The sequence below is a fragment of the Lytechinus variegatus genome, chromosome 8, assembly GCF_018143015.1.
Source record: "Lytechinus variegatus isolate NC3 chromosome 8, Lvar_3.0, whole genome shotgun sequence".
In the NCBI taxonomy this organism is placed as follows: domain Eukaryota; kingdom Metazoa; phylum Echinodermata; class Echinoidea; order Temnopleuroida; family Toxopneustidae; genus Lytechinus; species Lytechinus variegatus.
The window spans coordinates 16852172-16868342 of NC_054747.1; the positions used below are offsets into that span (position 1 = coordinate 16852172).

Sequence of the window (16171 nt, forward strand, 5' to 3'; positions counted from 1 at the left end):
TTAAACAATGTAAGGGGAGATTAAACGGAAAGTATACGAAGCTGCCGGGCAACCATTTACCTGTTTGCACATGTGTGCCAAGTTGTCATACTCTAAAAAAAAGTTTATCCAATATTGGGTAAAATCATGGGAACATTCATGTTTGTTTGGTAAAAAGATGTACCGTATAATAAACGTGCATTTTTGCCCAATATTTGGGGAAAAAAACAGCAAATATGCATTTTCCCTTTCTACCCAATATTGTGGTAATTTTTACTCTGTTTTTAGAGTGCTTTATCCCTTTCCAGTTTGGCTTTGATGGTGCTATATAGAAGACGCATTATAAATGTCGATTAATTATTACTATGATCATATTTCACTCTTAATATTCAATTATATCGGATTTATTATTCTCATTTAATCTCATCAATCCCAGGCGATGTGAACGTCAAAGTGTCTGCCACCCTGAATGGAATAGTATTCATTCCAGAGTTTAGTGACCCCTCGTCTACTGAATATATGGAGTTTGCGAGCAAGACGGAAGCTGAGGTAATCTTGTACCTACAGTGGGGGGAGGTAGAGAGCAGGGGCCGCCGAAGGGTTTTTAAAGTTGGGGCTGAGTGCTTCAGCCCCTCCCCCCCCCCCCCGGTTCCGCGGCCCCTTGAAAGGGTCACAGCTAAGGAATGAAATTATTTTCTTTTAACCAGAAATGGTACCGATTAACACGTCTCTATTTTAAGGGGGGGGGGGTCGTTTTGCTCCATTCACTTTTTTTCCAATTTCCTCTGTTGTTCATATCCTCATTTTCGAAGAATACTTTACAGAGGGAATACATCACTCATTTCTGTGTCCTTTCCTGCATAAGAATAATAATAATAATATGTCCATTAATATAGCGCAGTTACTATGTGCATATGCTCAACTGCGCTTTGAAACCTGGTATCATAATACCCCGACTTTAGCTGAGCCGCCATATTAACAGGCGCTAAAGCGTTCAAGGAATAAATCCTACCGGGTACCCATTTACCTCACCTGGGTCGAGTGCAGCACAATGTGGATGAATTTATTGCCGAGGGAAATTACGCCATGGCTCGGATTCGAACCCACGACCCTCTGTTTCAAAGTCCGGAGACTAATCCACTGGGCCACAACGCTCCACACGCATGAATGAATGATACATATTTGTCGTATAAATCAACAAAGCATTTAAACGGATATAAAATTCTAATTTATTCATCAAGAACTAGCATTCATATATTAATTACATGGCGTACTAATTGGAATAATAGGCAGAGTTTACTAATTAATTATTTTCTAACCGTCTGCTATCACTTCATGCGATGGATAAGGCTATCTGTATATGTCCGGGTAAATTTTGTATTCCTTTTACGGGTCACAATATTAAATTTAATTCTTCTTTTTTTAAGATGATGAACGGACTACAGAATGACAATATGATTGGCGACTTCGTAAACAATGTTACTGTGACAAGTTTAAGGTAAATACGTACTCTCTTTAATAATTTATGATAATAATAATAATGATAATATAATGATGATAATAATAAGTATTATTATAATAACAGTAAATAGTTCTTGTAGTGGATATCACATTATTACCCGGCTTTTGTCTGGTGGCCTTGCAGTGCACAAGCATTTCAAGGAATTAATATATAATTTATATTACACAATTTATGATTAGAGGTATTAGTAGTAGTGATAGTATAGCAGCAGCAGCAGCAGCAGTAGTAGTAGTAATAGTAGCAGTAGGGCTATATAGTAGAAATAGAAGTAGAAGTACTGGTAGTAGAAATGGTACTAGTAGTACCAGTTGTAAAATCAGCAGCAGTTTTAGCAGTAGTTTAATGTACGGAAGGCATCAATTTTTCCACAGGGGATGCCTGTATAGGTCTACTGCAGCCATGCATGCAGACCAAAGTAAAGCACCAAGAAAATGGTTTTAAACGGCTACTTATGTTGCCATCGCGTTTTCATATTATGACCCCATTAACAAATGATCATCATTTTCCTATTCCCTCTAGTCCTGGGAGTATTGTCGTGGTTGCAGAAATCGTAGTTTCTGGTGACGTCGCGACGGCCTTACCTGGAACTGGAGACTCCTCATCAGCATTTGACGTTCAGCTTGAAATAGCGAATCAGGTGTCTGACGCCACCAACGACGCTGTTATGCAATCACTGTCCAACAATGACAACCTTGGATCGACAGATGTCCAAGTTGAAATTTCAGAGGGTAATTCTTGGTTCAGATTAAGATTCAGATTAACATTTACTTGGTATAAGATAAAATCAAGTTACAATAACATAAATAAACAACGTAGTACATAAAAACGTTAAAAACTTGTAAACAAGCAACCCTCGACATACAAAATAATGAAATACAATGAAAATACAATTACATTCGATACCAAAAATATATATATAATAGATAACGATAGAAATATAACCATAAACTCAAACGAAAACTCAAGAATTAAATAACATTAAAGAAATAATTAGAATCATTCAACATAATTTGAATAATTAAGTGGCGGCAAGTATTGTGCTCTTTAATTTATTTTTGAATGAAATGTAATTCGAAGTACCCTTTAAATCACTGTTTAGAGAATTCCTTTTTTATCCCTGAAATCTAATTGATCTATTTTGTAAAAAAAAGAATTTGTAAATTTTGGAAGATAGCTTATTAGGTCTTGGTATCCCCCATTCCAGAGGGAACAAAGCCACTGAAACACCCCTGAAAGACTAGTCTACAAATGTAGACCCACATCTGCAGTATGTGTACCACAGCTGATTCAAGGAGTCTGCATAGCAGACTCTGAAATGGATCGCTTCGCTCGCCCTTTCAAGCTGGTTTGCGAAAATCAGCGCGCGCTGAGATCCCACCATAAAGCGAGCCATTCAGAGTCTGCATAGCAGACTATTGAAAGACCACGAATCCGTTTTCAGTGGATTTTTGGTATATGAATGGCCCTTGAGGTTCCTGGTTCTTCACAATTCTTGGCCGATTTCTCGGTGGTCTTTGTGGCCTCCATACCCTCCAAAACATTTGGAGATGTCTTATTCAGGGTTCTTGGGCTGTTCGTCTACCCCTGAAGAAGAAGTGTTACATCAAAACTGTGGTTTTCATCCGAATAAACTTTGAACTTTGTTGCAGCTAAAAATCATTACCTTATACCTATGACTATTGTATATGTATATATATATATATACATATATGACTACACAAAACTGCAGTTACTGAAAAGTGCTCAACTGCATGTACGTATAGGAGCTTCACGTAGTATAGTAATATAGGGTGGAGCGAGTTGCTTACATTTTAGTTGTACAGACTGTTTCCCCCTGAGGGTTCATCAGCACCCTCAGGGGGAAACAGTCTGTACAACTAAAATCTAAGCAACTCGCTCCACCCTATTACTATACTATATATATATATATATATATATATATATATATATATATTGCAAAGAAATGGATGAAGAGAACAATGGTAGACGTAGCTTAAATCAAGGTTCCCCAGAGCTATCTACCCTTTGGAAAAATTGGTTATGCCGAAAAAATGTCTCCGCCGGGAATCGAACCCGGGCCCCCAGCTTTGAACGCCGGTGCCTTAACCACTAGACCACAGAGACGGGCCAGTGGCTAGGCCGACCGAGATCCGATTGACCGTCAGAAAGACAGATTTTCGACACTATACCAATTACCTTTGTCGGGTGAAGGTGGGTTTTGAACAATGACAAGCCGTCATGCCTCAGCTGGATCAAAGCTATTGCTTCGATACAGTACACATATGTGAGAAAGTATACTGCCACTGGCCACTGGCCCGTCTCTGTGGTCTAGTGGTTAAGGCACCGGCGTTCAAAGCTGGGGGCCCGGGTTCGATTCCCGGCGGAGACATTTTTTCGGCATAACCAATTTTTCCAAAGGGTAGATAGCTCTGGGGAACCTTGATTTAAGCTACGTCTACCATTGTTCTCTTCATCCATTTCTTTGCAATATTTAAATAAAAGAGTTGCCAAAGCTGTTGTACATGTATAGCTTCACACATTTATATATATATATATATATATATATATATATATATGTATATATATATATAGGTCTATATATATATAGGCCTATATATATATATATCCTCTTGGTATTATACTAGTTGAGATTTCCAAGAGTGCTCAATTTCAATGAAGAGCAATAAATAATTTCATATTCATATTTTCAATTCAATTATTTACATTATATGTATTTGCACAAGCATTTCCGACATTAAATTCGAAATTCTCAAAGAAGATTCTTTTTCTTTCTTTTCATGATAGTATCTGTTCCAGTAACAGCCGGTGGCACGAATCTACCAGATACCATCACGCCTGGTATGTATTACTGTTTCGACATTATCTCAATAGCTCGTCTCTAAATGCCGCAAATAAACAAAGTTTTCAAATAATTTTCATAATTGAAGGGCAATTCCGCAAAAGAAAATTAATCTGAATATAAAGCAAATAATAGAACGACCAATAAATTGGTTATTTCGATCAGAATCGGGTGTGAAATTAAAACATGCCCATTAAAAGTATCATTTATTTTCTCAAAGTAGTTATATATGCAAATCCTGGGTCCCGTTCCATATATGCATAAAGACTAGACATTGTAACAATAGGACAATATCTTTAACATCAATTGAAATGACTTTTATTAGCTTTAAACTGCATTATTGCAAATTTGTTATTAGGAGAACGGGCCCCTGGGCAGTAGGCCCGATGCAAGTGAGAGAGCGTGATGTCTACCTTGCACTGTACTATGTGAAATGTAGAATATCTATTTTTTAATATATACAGTGCGTATCAAAAAAAAGTTTACACTTTGAAAAAGCCCTGGGAATTAAAAAATATAAAACATATGGGTATTTTTTTCACATATAATCTTGGGTTTTGGTCTCATCTATCCAACGAGAGTAAAAGTTTTGATAGAATGTTACACTTGAGTGAGCACTGTCCATTTTTGTAAAGCTCGCAGAAATCTGTTTGCGCAGAAATGCTCGTTTTCACGCTCTGTGAAGGGGAAAAGGCGAAATCAAACTTACCCTCCGAAACATTTCTCATACATATCCCTTGCACTTTTAGTCAATAGAAATAAAATGGATACATTCAAGCATTTTGTAACAATTTTGCCACCCAAATTGAAATTTCAACACCTAGTAAGCACAACACTAGTAAGCACAACATTTACCCTTTTTGTGCCAGCTGGATCTCAGGACATAACTGAATATGAACAAAAGTTTATATCAGACATCTCCAGCATTTTTTGACTAAATTTTTATCATTTAAAGTGGGTTTACAATTTTTTTTTCATTTAATACTTGTTTCTCCACACTTTCCCCAAGCTTGACAATGATTAACAAAGTGAAAATCAAGCCTAAGCCACTTGATGTAAATCACAGCTCAGCGTAAAGCAAATATCGTCACGATGGCCTCGATGTGTGGGGGAAAGGGGTGGGGCGCAAGGCACTCTTCAAAGTGTTTTGGACAAGGAAACAATTTACAATAGGTAAAAGATATCTTCAAATCAATTTAACTAGCTAAATACCACGTGTTCTTCATGATTAAGGTCTACTTTTATTCGCAAAAATATTTCAAGGCTCTGCGCAAATCAATTTTCACTGACTTTTCAAAAGTAAGTGGTGGTCACTCAAGCGGAATTTTTTATCGGCAGTTATATTGTCATTTGCTTAAAGGGACCTGTACCAATGTTAAAACGTGGAAAAATCTTCAGGATATTACAAATATAGAATTTTACCATGTTTACAGGATTTTTTTCTAAGTGTAAACTCTTTTTTGATACGCACTGTATATGACAGTATAAGGACGTTTTCATAAAATTACAATAGGTTATGATAAAGACTAGAGTAATCAAACCTTGATTTTTGTTGCAAGTACAGGAACGTAAGCACTTCATATTTCAAACAAGTACAAGAGAAATAGTGGTGTAGTAATCTGGTTTTCCACTAGTGCCATTATTGCAAAGTGAGACCTATATTACCGATATGAATGATGAGGATAACAAGATTAAAGGGGAATCCAACCCAAATAAAAACTTGTTTTTATAAGGAAAAGAAAAATCAGACAAGTTGATAGGTGAAAGTTTGAACAATATTGGACAAACAAAAAGAAAGATATGAATTTTTAAAAGTTGTAAATATTGGTAATCACTATACCCATGGAGATTTCAAATTGGCCACATATGGGATGTCATAGTGATGTAAGGCAAGGACTACTCTTCCATGTACTCCAATACATATTATGGCTAAAATGTCATTTTTCCCAAAAGTTTTATTTCAAATTATATTTTTCTTTCATGAGGACATAAAACAATATACTACATGGGTTATGTTTAGATTAATGCCCCAGGGGAATGGGTAATTAGGAGAAAACCACAAATCCCTGATAATAAAGTACATGGCCTATGGGAAAGTTGTCCTTGCCCCTTGTCATAATTTACTTACCCAGTTGCCAATTTGAAATCTACATAGTATTAGTGATCTCAATTTTAAAGCAGCTATAACTTTCTTATTGCTTGTCCAATTTCTTTCAAACTTTCACCATTCTGTTTAATTTATTTTTCTCCTTCCCAACACAACATTTTATGGCCAAGGCTGGATTCCCCTTTAATTGATTATTATCATGACGATGATGACGGTATGTAGCCCTATGATATGTCATGATTATGTAATCATGATCATGAGTTTGTGTTAGCATTACTTGATTTTATTATTTTTATCTTCATATATATACTACTATGATGCTATCATTGTTATTTTACTAGTATCATTATCTCCATTATTGTCATAATCATCACCATCATCACCATGCACCACCATGTACCATTATCTTCGCTGCTGCTATACCACCATAAATCATTGTCATTATCATTATCATCATCATCATTGTCATCATCATCATTGTCATCATCATCATCACCATCATCATCATCACCATCATCATCATCATCATCATCATCGTCAGCAGCAGCGTCAACACCATCGATCACATATCCTCCTTATCCTCCTCATTATCACCACTGTCATCATCATCATCATCACTCATATATCATCATGCATGTCCATCCTCAATCATGATCAAGTTCATCGTTATCACGAGGTCTATACATGTATAATATTGCCAATTCCTATGTTAACATTTCCCTTGACAGGAGAAGCTTGCAACGAAGGATTTTTCCGCTGCAACGACGGCACATGCATCACTCAATCGTTAAGGTGTGATAATGAGGAGCAATGTTCGACTGGGGAGGATGAGCAACTGTGCGGTATGTTTTAGACCCCACCACCCCTTTCCCGCTTCCTCCAATTAGCTAGAAATATAACCCTTTACGCGCTGATGTTGCACATTCGTAAAGTTAAATTCAACAATCGTTAAAATTAGTTTTTTCCCCTACCCTTTTTTTTTAGATAAGCTAATAATGGTCAATTATTTCTTGGATAACAGATATATTATAATAATAAGGATCAATTAATGGTGCAATATGGAAATCTTGAATAAAAAAAAATAAAATAGAAACAATTAATTTTCATTATATATTATTCCCCCCCCCCAAAAAAAAAATGATAATAATAATTCAGCGTGCAAAGATTATTTTTAAGTACTTCCCTCCTTAAAGCTACTGCTATAGGGCCGAAGTGTCAAAGCCGGGGTAGCCGACAAAAAAACCCGGAAAAACCCGCCGAAAGTTATATATCCATCCTAAATAAAGTGAGGTCTCAACTCTCAAGCTTTCTTAGAATCTGGAACAGGGAAGAGATTGGCAACATTGGCTCGTTGTAAACGGTATGATCGCGAGTCCGAGTTGATGCCGTGTTGCCTATCCTCATCGAAGGTTGAATGAAAGCCGGGAATGAAAGTTAGCGAATAGCTAACATGTGTGGTAGGCCTGCCCCTTGAAAATCTCCGGTGTCATCCACCAAACGGTATAAGAAACGACTGTGATTTAATTCATTCCCGAGGATTCTAAAGAGATAAGATGTCATGCGGATTTTCAACACCGTGGCCGTGTGCCTCCAACAACATCAGCGAGGTACGAGTGCGTGAGAAAGATTGTACGGAAAGTCTCGGGCGATGTGCGGTGTTGATTGTGGCACAGCACCGGTACTGAACGATGCGTTTCGGTGAGCCGAAAAAGTTGTTTTATCAACTGATCGATTGTCGGTGACACTACTTTGGCTCCGGTCTTAATATTTCGGAGGGCATTCGGTTAGAGTGAGAATAATATATATATATATATATATATATATTTGAAATCATTGCCTTGGAAGTATAGCCATTAAGTTTAACATTTGCCTTTTGGTTCAGAGATCAAAGGATTAGCATGTGCATGTTTAGGGTTTATTTACTTTTGGAGGTATATATATATATATATGTATATATGTATGTTTTGTGTTTAAAAAGCTAGACCAAAAGCTTTGGTCTCTGTTATGTTGGTTGTTCCGCTGAACTCCATTGGTTCCACTCACCAAAATACAGAGACCGAAGTTCTAGGTCAATCTGTACAGGGGACTCAATGGCCATATAGGTTATGTATTAAGTTTGGATAAAACAAGTGAAGTTGAGCAACTGCCGAAGTAAGTCACTGTTTTTTCCCCCTTTGAAGTTTATATTTCCCCGTTTTGGTGCATATCAGGCAAAAACAGAATAATAATCTTGGGCTATTCCACGGTTACGTTACATTTGGAGACACCTTGACTCATACTTGGAGCTGTAACTCCATTATTATTGATAGGAACTAAACATCTCCTTATCACAACAAAGTACTCAGTCTGACTATCCTTTGTATAAAAACAAAACTTGAGCAATTTTATTATGCTCCTGGCAAATCTTTGAAATGTGTCGGTTACTCACGTTACATGATTTGGACATGCACAAAATGAAAAGTCGGCATAAGTGAAAAGTCTCCTCATACACTTGAGGCTTTTATGAAAGTTGATTATATCCATTTCAAAGAAGTATATTAGGGAGACAAACTTTGTATATAATTAAAAAAATAAAGAACACATGGTTTTTACTTGGGGTGCAGATAATATGGTTACTCACGTTACGGTTACTCACGTTACATTTTGTCCATGTATGGTTAACAACACTCATGTCATTAAAAATTCAATAATGTGTGTAAAATTCATTGCTAGGAACATCAAAAAGAGATTCTATACCAAAAATTGTAACAATTGGAGCTTTATTGGGGAGTAGGAGGGAAAAGTATGATTTCGCTTACTAATTATGCATGAATTAGCATAATCGCTTAATACCAATTTGCATGAAATAGATTACTGTATAGTATTGTAGATTATGTCCAAGACAACCTGCGCGCAAATTTTTGGCGTGATCGTGCAGCCAATGGCCGAGATCTCAAGGGGGGCTTGGGAGGCCCCCCCCCCCCCCCCGGGCCATATCAACTCCCAAAATACCCCGGCCTAGATAGGGTTACAGGTAAAGGGCATTTAATGTGTTGTTCGAACACTCTTTAAAAGTTTGGTTAATCGAAACCAAGTCTTACTTATGCACTCTCGCATTGTGAATACTTCTACTGATATTCAATTTTTTGTGTGATTGTACGACCACTGATATTTTGATGAACAAAGAGTCATATCAAAGAGGTGTACCCTCATTTTGCTTTTAATTAATCAAAAATAACTTCACAACTCACCATGAGACTTAAAACTTGACATCCCACAGAAAAGGTTACCTAACTGAATAATTTTTACTGGTTACTCACATTACATGATGGTTACTCACGTTACAAAGTTACTCACGTTACAGTTTTTTTTCATCATTTTTATTAAAAAATTGTACTTTTTAATGATTTTGATAGTCATCACTGTGTCAAAGATTGTTTGAAGGAAGAGAATTCAAAATCCCACCAATTAACTGGGAAGAATTTTTCTCTCAGAAAACAAAGTCAGTTTTTTCGGTTACTCACGTTACATCACCTGAGCAGGTTGCAATGTTCATTTTTAAATGAGTACTACAAATTTACTTGAAAATCTGTTGTGTATTTTAAGTAATTTGACTCTTCTAAACTTCAGAAATATATAAAGTGGTATGTTGTTGCAATACAAAATGGTAATATGGTGTATTTCACACTATTTTTCTTGTATTTTGGTACAGAATGGAAGACACAACTTTTGACCATTTTTTTTTCCAAAGTATACATATGAAAATAAACTTTTTATTTATTGTTCCTGAAACTGTCATGTTTGAAGGACTTAAAGTATTAAAAAATTCAAGAAAATATTGAATTTGAATTTTTAAGCTCATGTCCACCAACCTGTGGAATTTGGTACAGTTCTTATTTTTATGAAATAAAGACAAAAATCGAGCCCCGTCGGGGATTTTGCATTGTTAACCCCTAATGGTGTCTCCACGATAGCGAGCCGTCTGTGTATGTGGAGAAATGAAGAAGAAAAATGTTTAAAAACTCCTCAAAACAGATGGCCGCCAGCTGTCTAATAAAAAGAATGTTTGATCTTACATTGGAGCAATTGGAAAAGTTGGAAAAGCGTGTTTAGTTTCATTCAATTTGTAAAATTAATGTAAAGTCATTCTATTATTAAACAAGGTTGAATTTTCGCCATGCTGACATTTAAAGGACAAGTCCACCCCAGCATAAGTTGATTGAATAATAAGAGAAAAATTCAACAAGCATAACACAGAAAATTTCATCAAAATCAGTTTTTAAAAAAGAAAGTTAAAGACATTTTAAAGTTTTGCTTCATTTCACGAAACAGTTATATGCACGTCAAATGAGGGGACAGATGACATCACTCACTCACTATTTCTTTTATATTTTATTATATGAAATATGAATTCTATTTTCTCCTCATTATCCTGTGAGACAAAGTTTTATTCCTCCCTGAACATGTGGTATTACCATTGTAATAACATCTTATGGTTCATTTAAGTTGGTCCTTACTGTCAAATTGGTAAAAAATGAAATATTGTATAATTCAAACAAAACAACTAAAGAAATAGTGAGTGATGGACATCATCGACTCTCATTTGCATGTCACTGAGTTGTGCATCTAACTGTTTTTTGAAAAATAAGCTTAACTGTAAATTGTCATAACTTTCTTATTTTACATCCGATTTTTATGAAATTTTCAGCATTGTGCTTGTTTGATTTTTCTCTATTTATTCAAATCAACATTTTTCTGGGGTGGACTTGACCTTTAAAGATCATATCCCTCCTATGAATATTCATGAGTATTTTTATTAAGATATTGATCAATTGGTGCTCAAGAAATAGTTCATTGAGCATGCACAGTTCTTCCCAGGAAGAAAAATGAAAAACATATATAGCTTGGGGTCGAGCTCTCACCGATTCTTCATTGTGCCAAACAGCAACTACGTACAAGTTGCAGTGGTGCTGGATCATTTAGATCAGTCAGTAGGAGGTGTTACACCAGCCAGAATTTGCTCAGTCTTGAGATTTTAGCCCGATCGACCTTCAAATCTCAAGATTCAAGAAACCCCTTCTCCACCATGGCAAGAAGAGTGATTCCTGCTTGAGCGAAGCATCGATGCATAATGGTCTGAGGCAGTGAATAAATAATCCTGAGTTGGTCTGCACCTGCGAAGTAGCGGGATAATTCGTAAAATAGCGAGCTAGTTTGCAAATAATCCCAAGTTGACTTGGGAGCAATCTCGAGATTAATCCAGCAAACTAGGGTGTGATTGCTTCTCCATTACAGATAATCTCGAGATTGTTCAGATCAGGATAATTTGCCAGATCAGAAATAGCGCGCTAATTATTTGAAAACTCGGGCTGGTACAGATGGCCCTATATAGAATATGGGGGCAGAAGATTTGAAGATTCGACCCCCAACATTTATTTTGTCTCAATTAGCTCGAAACATTTTGCCACCTGGGGGTCGTTTCACAAAGCTGTGTTAAGAGCAACTGGTGAACCTTTCTTATGTGCTTACATGTAACCATCGCCTATTAATATACCATTTTCCACAAGAAAGGATCACCAGTCATTGTTAAAGTTGCTCTTAACTTGAGAACAGCCTTTATAAAACACCCACAGATGATATGGCCATGAAAAACACTCTGAACTAGCTTGCTCAATGGTTAAATGGACATTCTATTGTATAATACTAGGCCCGGGGGCCATTCATAAAGCTATTTGTAAGATAAGACCTACTTTAAGAACAACTGGTGATCCTTTCTTGTGGTAAAGGATATGTTCATTGGTGATTACTTAGCTTGTAAGAAATGTTCACCAGTCGTTGTTAAAGTCGCTCTTAACTTACGAACAGCTTAATGAAACACCCACCAGATATTCTTTCATACATGTATTTATCAGGAAATTGATTTAGTTTGTATCTGTTAATGTCATGTGAAGAACCAGTATGTCATTGGCAAGAATTATTGTTTTTCTTTTCAAAGTATTGCACGGTGTGTTTAAAATTGATTAAGTTTGTATTTTTAATGTCTTGTGAACAAACATGACCAATATATCAACGTCAATAAAATTTTCTTCCAATTTTACACACAGAATCACCAACAGAAGAGACCACAACAGCGACACCTACGACAACAGGTAAAAAATCATATATTATTACCTACAGTATTGCAGAGTGTGTTCAGAGTATGTGCAGAATATGTCCACAGTTTGAACACACTGTCAAATGATTCTGAACACATCCACTGTGTATAGACTGTGAACACACTTAACACACAGTAAATACACTGTGAGTACACACTGTTTAATGATTTTGGACACACTCTGAACATTTCCACTGTGTATAGACTGTGAACACGCTTAACACACAGTAAACACGCTATAAGTACACCGTAAACACACTCTAATAACACACTGAACATACTGTTAAATGATTCTGAACACACTCTGAACACATCCACTGTGTATAGACTGTGAACACACTTAACACACAGTAAACCCACTCTAACTACATTGTAAACACACTCTAATAACACACTGAACACACTGTTAAATGATTCTGAACACATCCACTGTGTATACACTGTGAACACACAAAACACAGTAAACACTCTCTGAGCACACACTGAACAAACCATTATATGATTCAGAACACACTCCAAACACATCCACTGTGTATCCACTGTGAACACACAAAACACAGTAAACACTCTCTGAGCACACACTGAACACACTGTTACATGATTTAGAACACACTCTGAACACATCCACTGTGTATCCACTTTAAACACACTTTACACACAGTGAACACACTCTGAACATTCTGTGAACACATCTTAGACACACCCACTGTGAATAGACTGTGGACACATGGAGAACACTGTGGACACACTGTGAATACGTTCTGAATATACCCTGCACACACTGAACATGCTGTGAAGGTACACACCCTGAACACACTCTTAATAGACTGAGCCACTGTGTTCTTACTAGCAGGTACTGAGAGTGGATAGAGAGGTCTATGAATATGAAAAGCCTACACACAGTGGCTTGACAATGACTGTTTTTAAGGCATTTTAAAAGCTTAATATATATATTTCATATTATCACAGTCATCCTCCTCCATCCAGTATCTTCACCCACACCCGTTTTTCCCTCTTTTCCAGTTCTGCAATCATACCAGCCATGAACGTTCTTAATATATCCATTGAGGATAAAAGTGATGTGGTAGAAAATGTTATATACAATACCTGACCTCGTCAAAATTATCAATGAGTGCACAAATTAGGCAGAGTTTTTTTTTTTCATTTTTACAAAGTTATTGTCATTCTTTTTTTATTGTTTCTTACTAGTTACCATGGCTCCAACAGTAATTCCTGGAGTGGTCATCGGTAAGTTTATGTCACATTTAGTATGGCAGTTGATCATGAGGCTTCTATGCTTATGATCAATTATAGGCATGATCTCCATGATCAATCGCCAAGCTTTATGATACAAGGCCCTGGGCACTGAAGCACCACTTGTTCATCCCACTTTGTCTAATGTCCTTTCGGTGTATAAACCTGTTATACACTGCAAACAGTGGTGTTAAACTACTCCACATTTTTGCTTTGAGACGAAAACACCAAGCACTTTATACCAGTGTCAGATTCATGGTGTTATTTCAACACCGATTGGTGATGTTTTAATAAATGGGCATACTTTTATTTCAATTGTATGTGGTGTTGTTTTCAAACTCTCAGTGTATTTTAACACTTCAACACCAACTACTCAGAATACCATAGTTTTTACAGCATAGCCTTATACAAATATCTCCACATCCAGTTTGTCTTAAAACTATATTGAATTACCACATAGCTAGTTTACCTTTCTGTCTTATTGCAATTAGATGGCAAGCTCATGGAGGGTTATTGTTTGTCACCAAATCGGGAAAAAACCAATTACAAAGAAGTGCATTCATTTTTTTTGTCATTCACATTATACTCTACATACTGCATTAGTATTAGTCTCATTTCATTGGTTCTATGTCAGACATGGGAGCATAATCCTTTTGTCCAAATTAACGTAGACCATGGTCTAACTCTGTGCTAAAATCATGGGAAGCTGAAATGTACAAAATAAAGATAATATTGGATGTTTCTTGTGCTTACTTTGCTTTTTTATCATGCGACAATGGCGAAGAAAACTGATTACGTTATCATTTCCAGACAGTCATGAATTTCCTGAGTGAGGGGTTAGATTATAAATCAAACTTGTTCTGTCTTTGGTTCGACCACAAGTTTAGACCAGAGAGTGGATAAACCCCGAGTTCAGAGTATGGGCCAACAGGGACTTTTCGCATTTTACTACACAGAAACTCTGTACAATGCATCGAATCCTGTGAAAATGCAATTAAGATCATAGTGGAGAGCTGAGAAATTTGTCAAAAGTTGGTGGACTGGGATAGCAGATCATCCAGAGATTTGCACAGCAAATGTGTCGTTGTCCAGAGTCAAGAGATTCTGATACTGTCCCAGTCCACCAGCTTGCAACACAAGCCTCTCAGCCCTCCATTGTGATTTGACTTGCATTTTCAAAGGGATTGGTGCGTTGCAGAGAACGACTCTGTAGCAAGTGCAAAAACTCTCTATTGTCATTATGGGTTTTACAATTTACTCAATAAATAATTTTCTGTTGTATTTCTCAATCCTAGGGGATGTGAATGTCAAAGTTGCCGCCACCTTGGAGGGAGTCGATTTCATTTCCGAGTATAATGATCCTTCCTCTACTGAATACATGACTTTCACTGGCACAGTAGAAACTGAGGTATTGTTATTTATATCTACATATGATTTGTTTTATATGTGACGAATGACAGTGAGGACAGCTAATTGTAGCTGTACGCTGGGAGCACTGTTAAAGCGTGCTATATTTCATATTTTTGATTACCGACTCTCAACAACAGGACTGTGACAATTGCTTGATAATTCCTAGATCTTTAAATCTTGTTCATTTAATCTTTAATCATGTTCACATTGTATTTTTGGTTATTTATTTTTGTCTGTGGAGTGGAAAAAGGGTAGGTGTAAAACCCTGATAGGCCTCTGTAATGTATGTTGTTGGTTTGCTTTCTTATCTAGCTACTATAGACTGTGGGATGGACAAGGAAAATGTCTCTATTTTTTTTTCATTTCTGTGGGGCGGCAAATGCAACCACGGTTCTTGGACATGATATGTAAATTATTATGAGTGAATACATGCAACACGTTGCCATCGCTAAATTCTGCTCCTGACCTCAAAATTAAAATAATAATATTTTTTTTCTGGCAGCAGCCTAATATTTGAGACCTGAAAAAATGATTATATTCCTATTTTTCGTTAAGCGAAGCGTTTAAAAAAAAAATCATGCCAGAGACATATCCTTGGATTCTAACTACCTTATGAATCATTCATTCAAAATTGTAACTGATTTTTAAAATCATTCATTTGTCACCTCGAGTTTGTTCCCTCTTTTCCAGCTGATGAACGGATTACAGATCAATGGCCAGCTCATGGATTACATAACTGATGTGACTGTGACGGGTCTAAGGTAATTTCTATCCTATTATATCAATTTTCATTCAAAATCCATATTTTAGTTTTCAAAATTGAAATCTGAAACAGAAATACTCCTAAAATTAATTCTGCCCAATGGATGGTGGGCATGGCAGCCACTGTACAGCGCCAGATCGACA

The 16171-nt window shown here is 36.5% G+C and overlaps 1 protein-coding gene across 1 annotated transcript in view; it reads left to right on the forward strand.

Moving 5' to 3' along the window:
- Positions 1 to 16171, forward strand: part of LOC121419519 — a 147499-nt gene that overhangs the window by 29248 nt on the left and 102080 nt on the right. The window contains exons 5-13 of the mRNA XM_041613974.1: positions 416 to 528; positions 1407 to 1477; positions 2021 to 2229; positions 4307 to 4360; positions 7197 to 7310; positions 12552 to 12596; positions 13811 to 13849; positions 15151 to 15263; positions 15956 to 16026. Coding sequence (XP_041469908.1) covers positions 416 to 528; positions 1407 to 1477; positions 2021 to 2229; positions 4307 to 4360; positions 7197 to 7310; positions 12552 to 12596; positions 13811 to 13849; positions 15151 to 15263; positions 15956 to 16026 — 829 coding nt within the window. The remainder of the gene's footprint in view (positions 1 to 415; positions 529 to 1406; positions 1478 to 2020; positions 2230 to 4306; positions 4361 to 7196; positions 7311 to 12551; positions 12597 to 13810; positions 13850 to 15150; positions 15264 to 15955; positions 16027 to 16171) is intronic.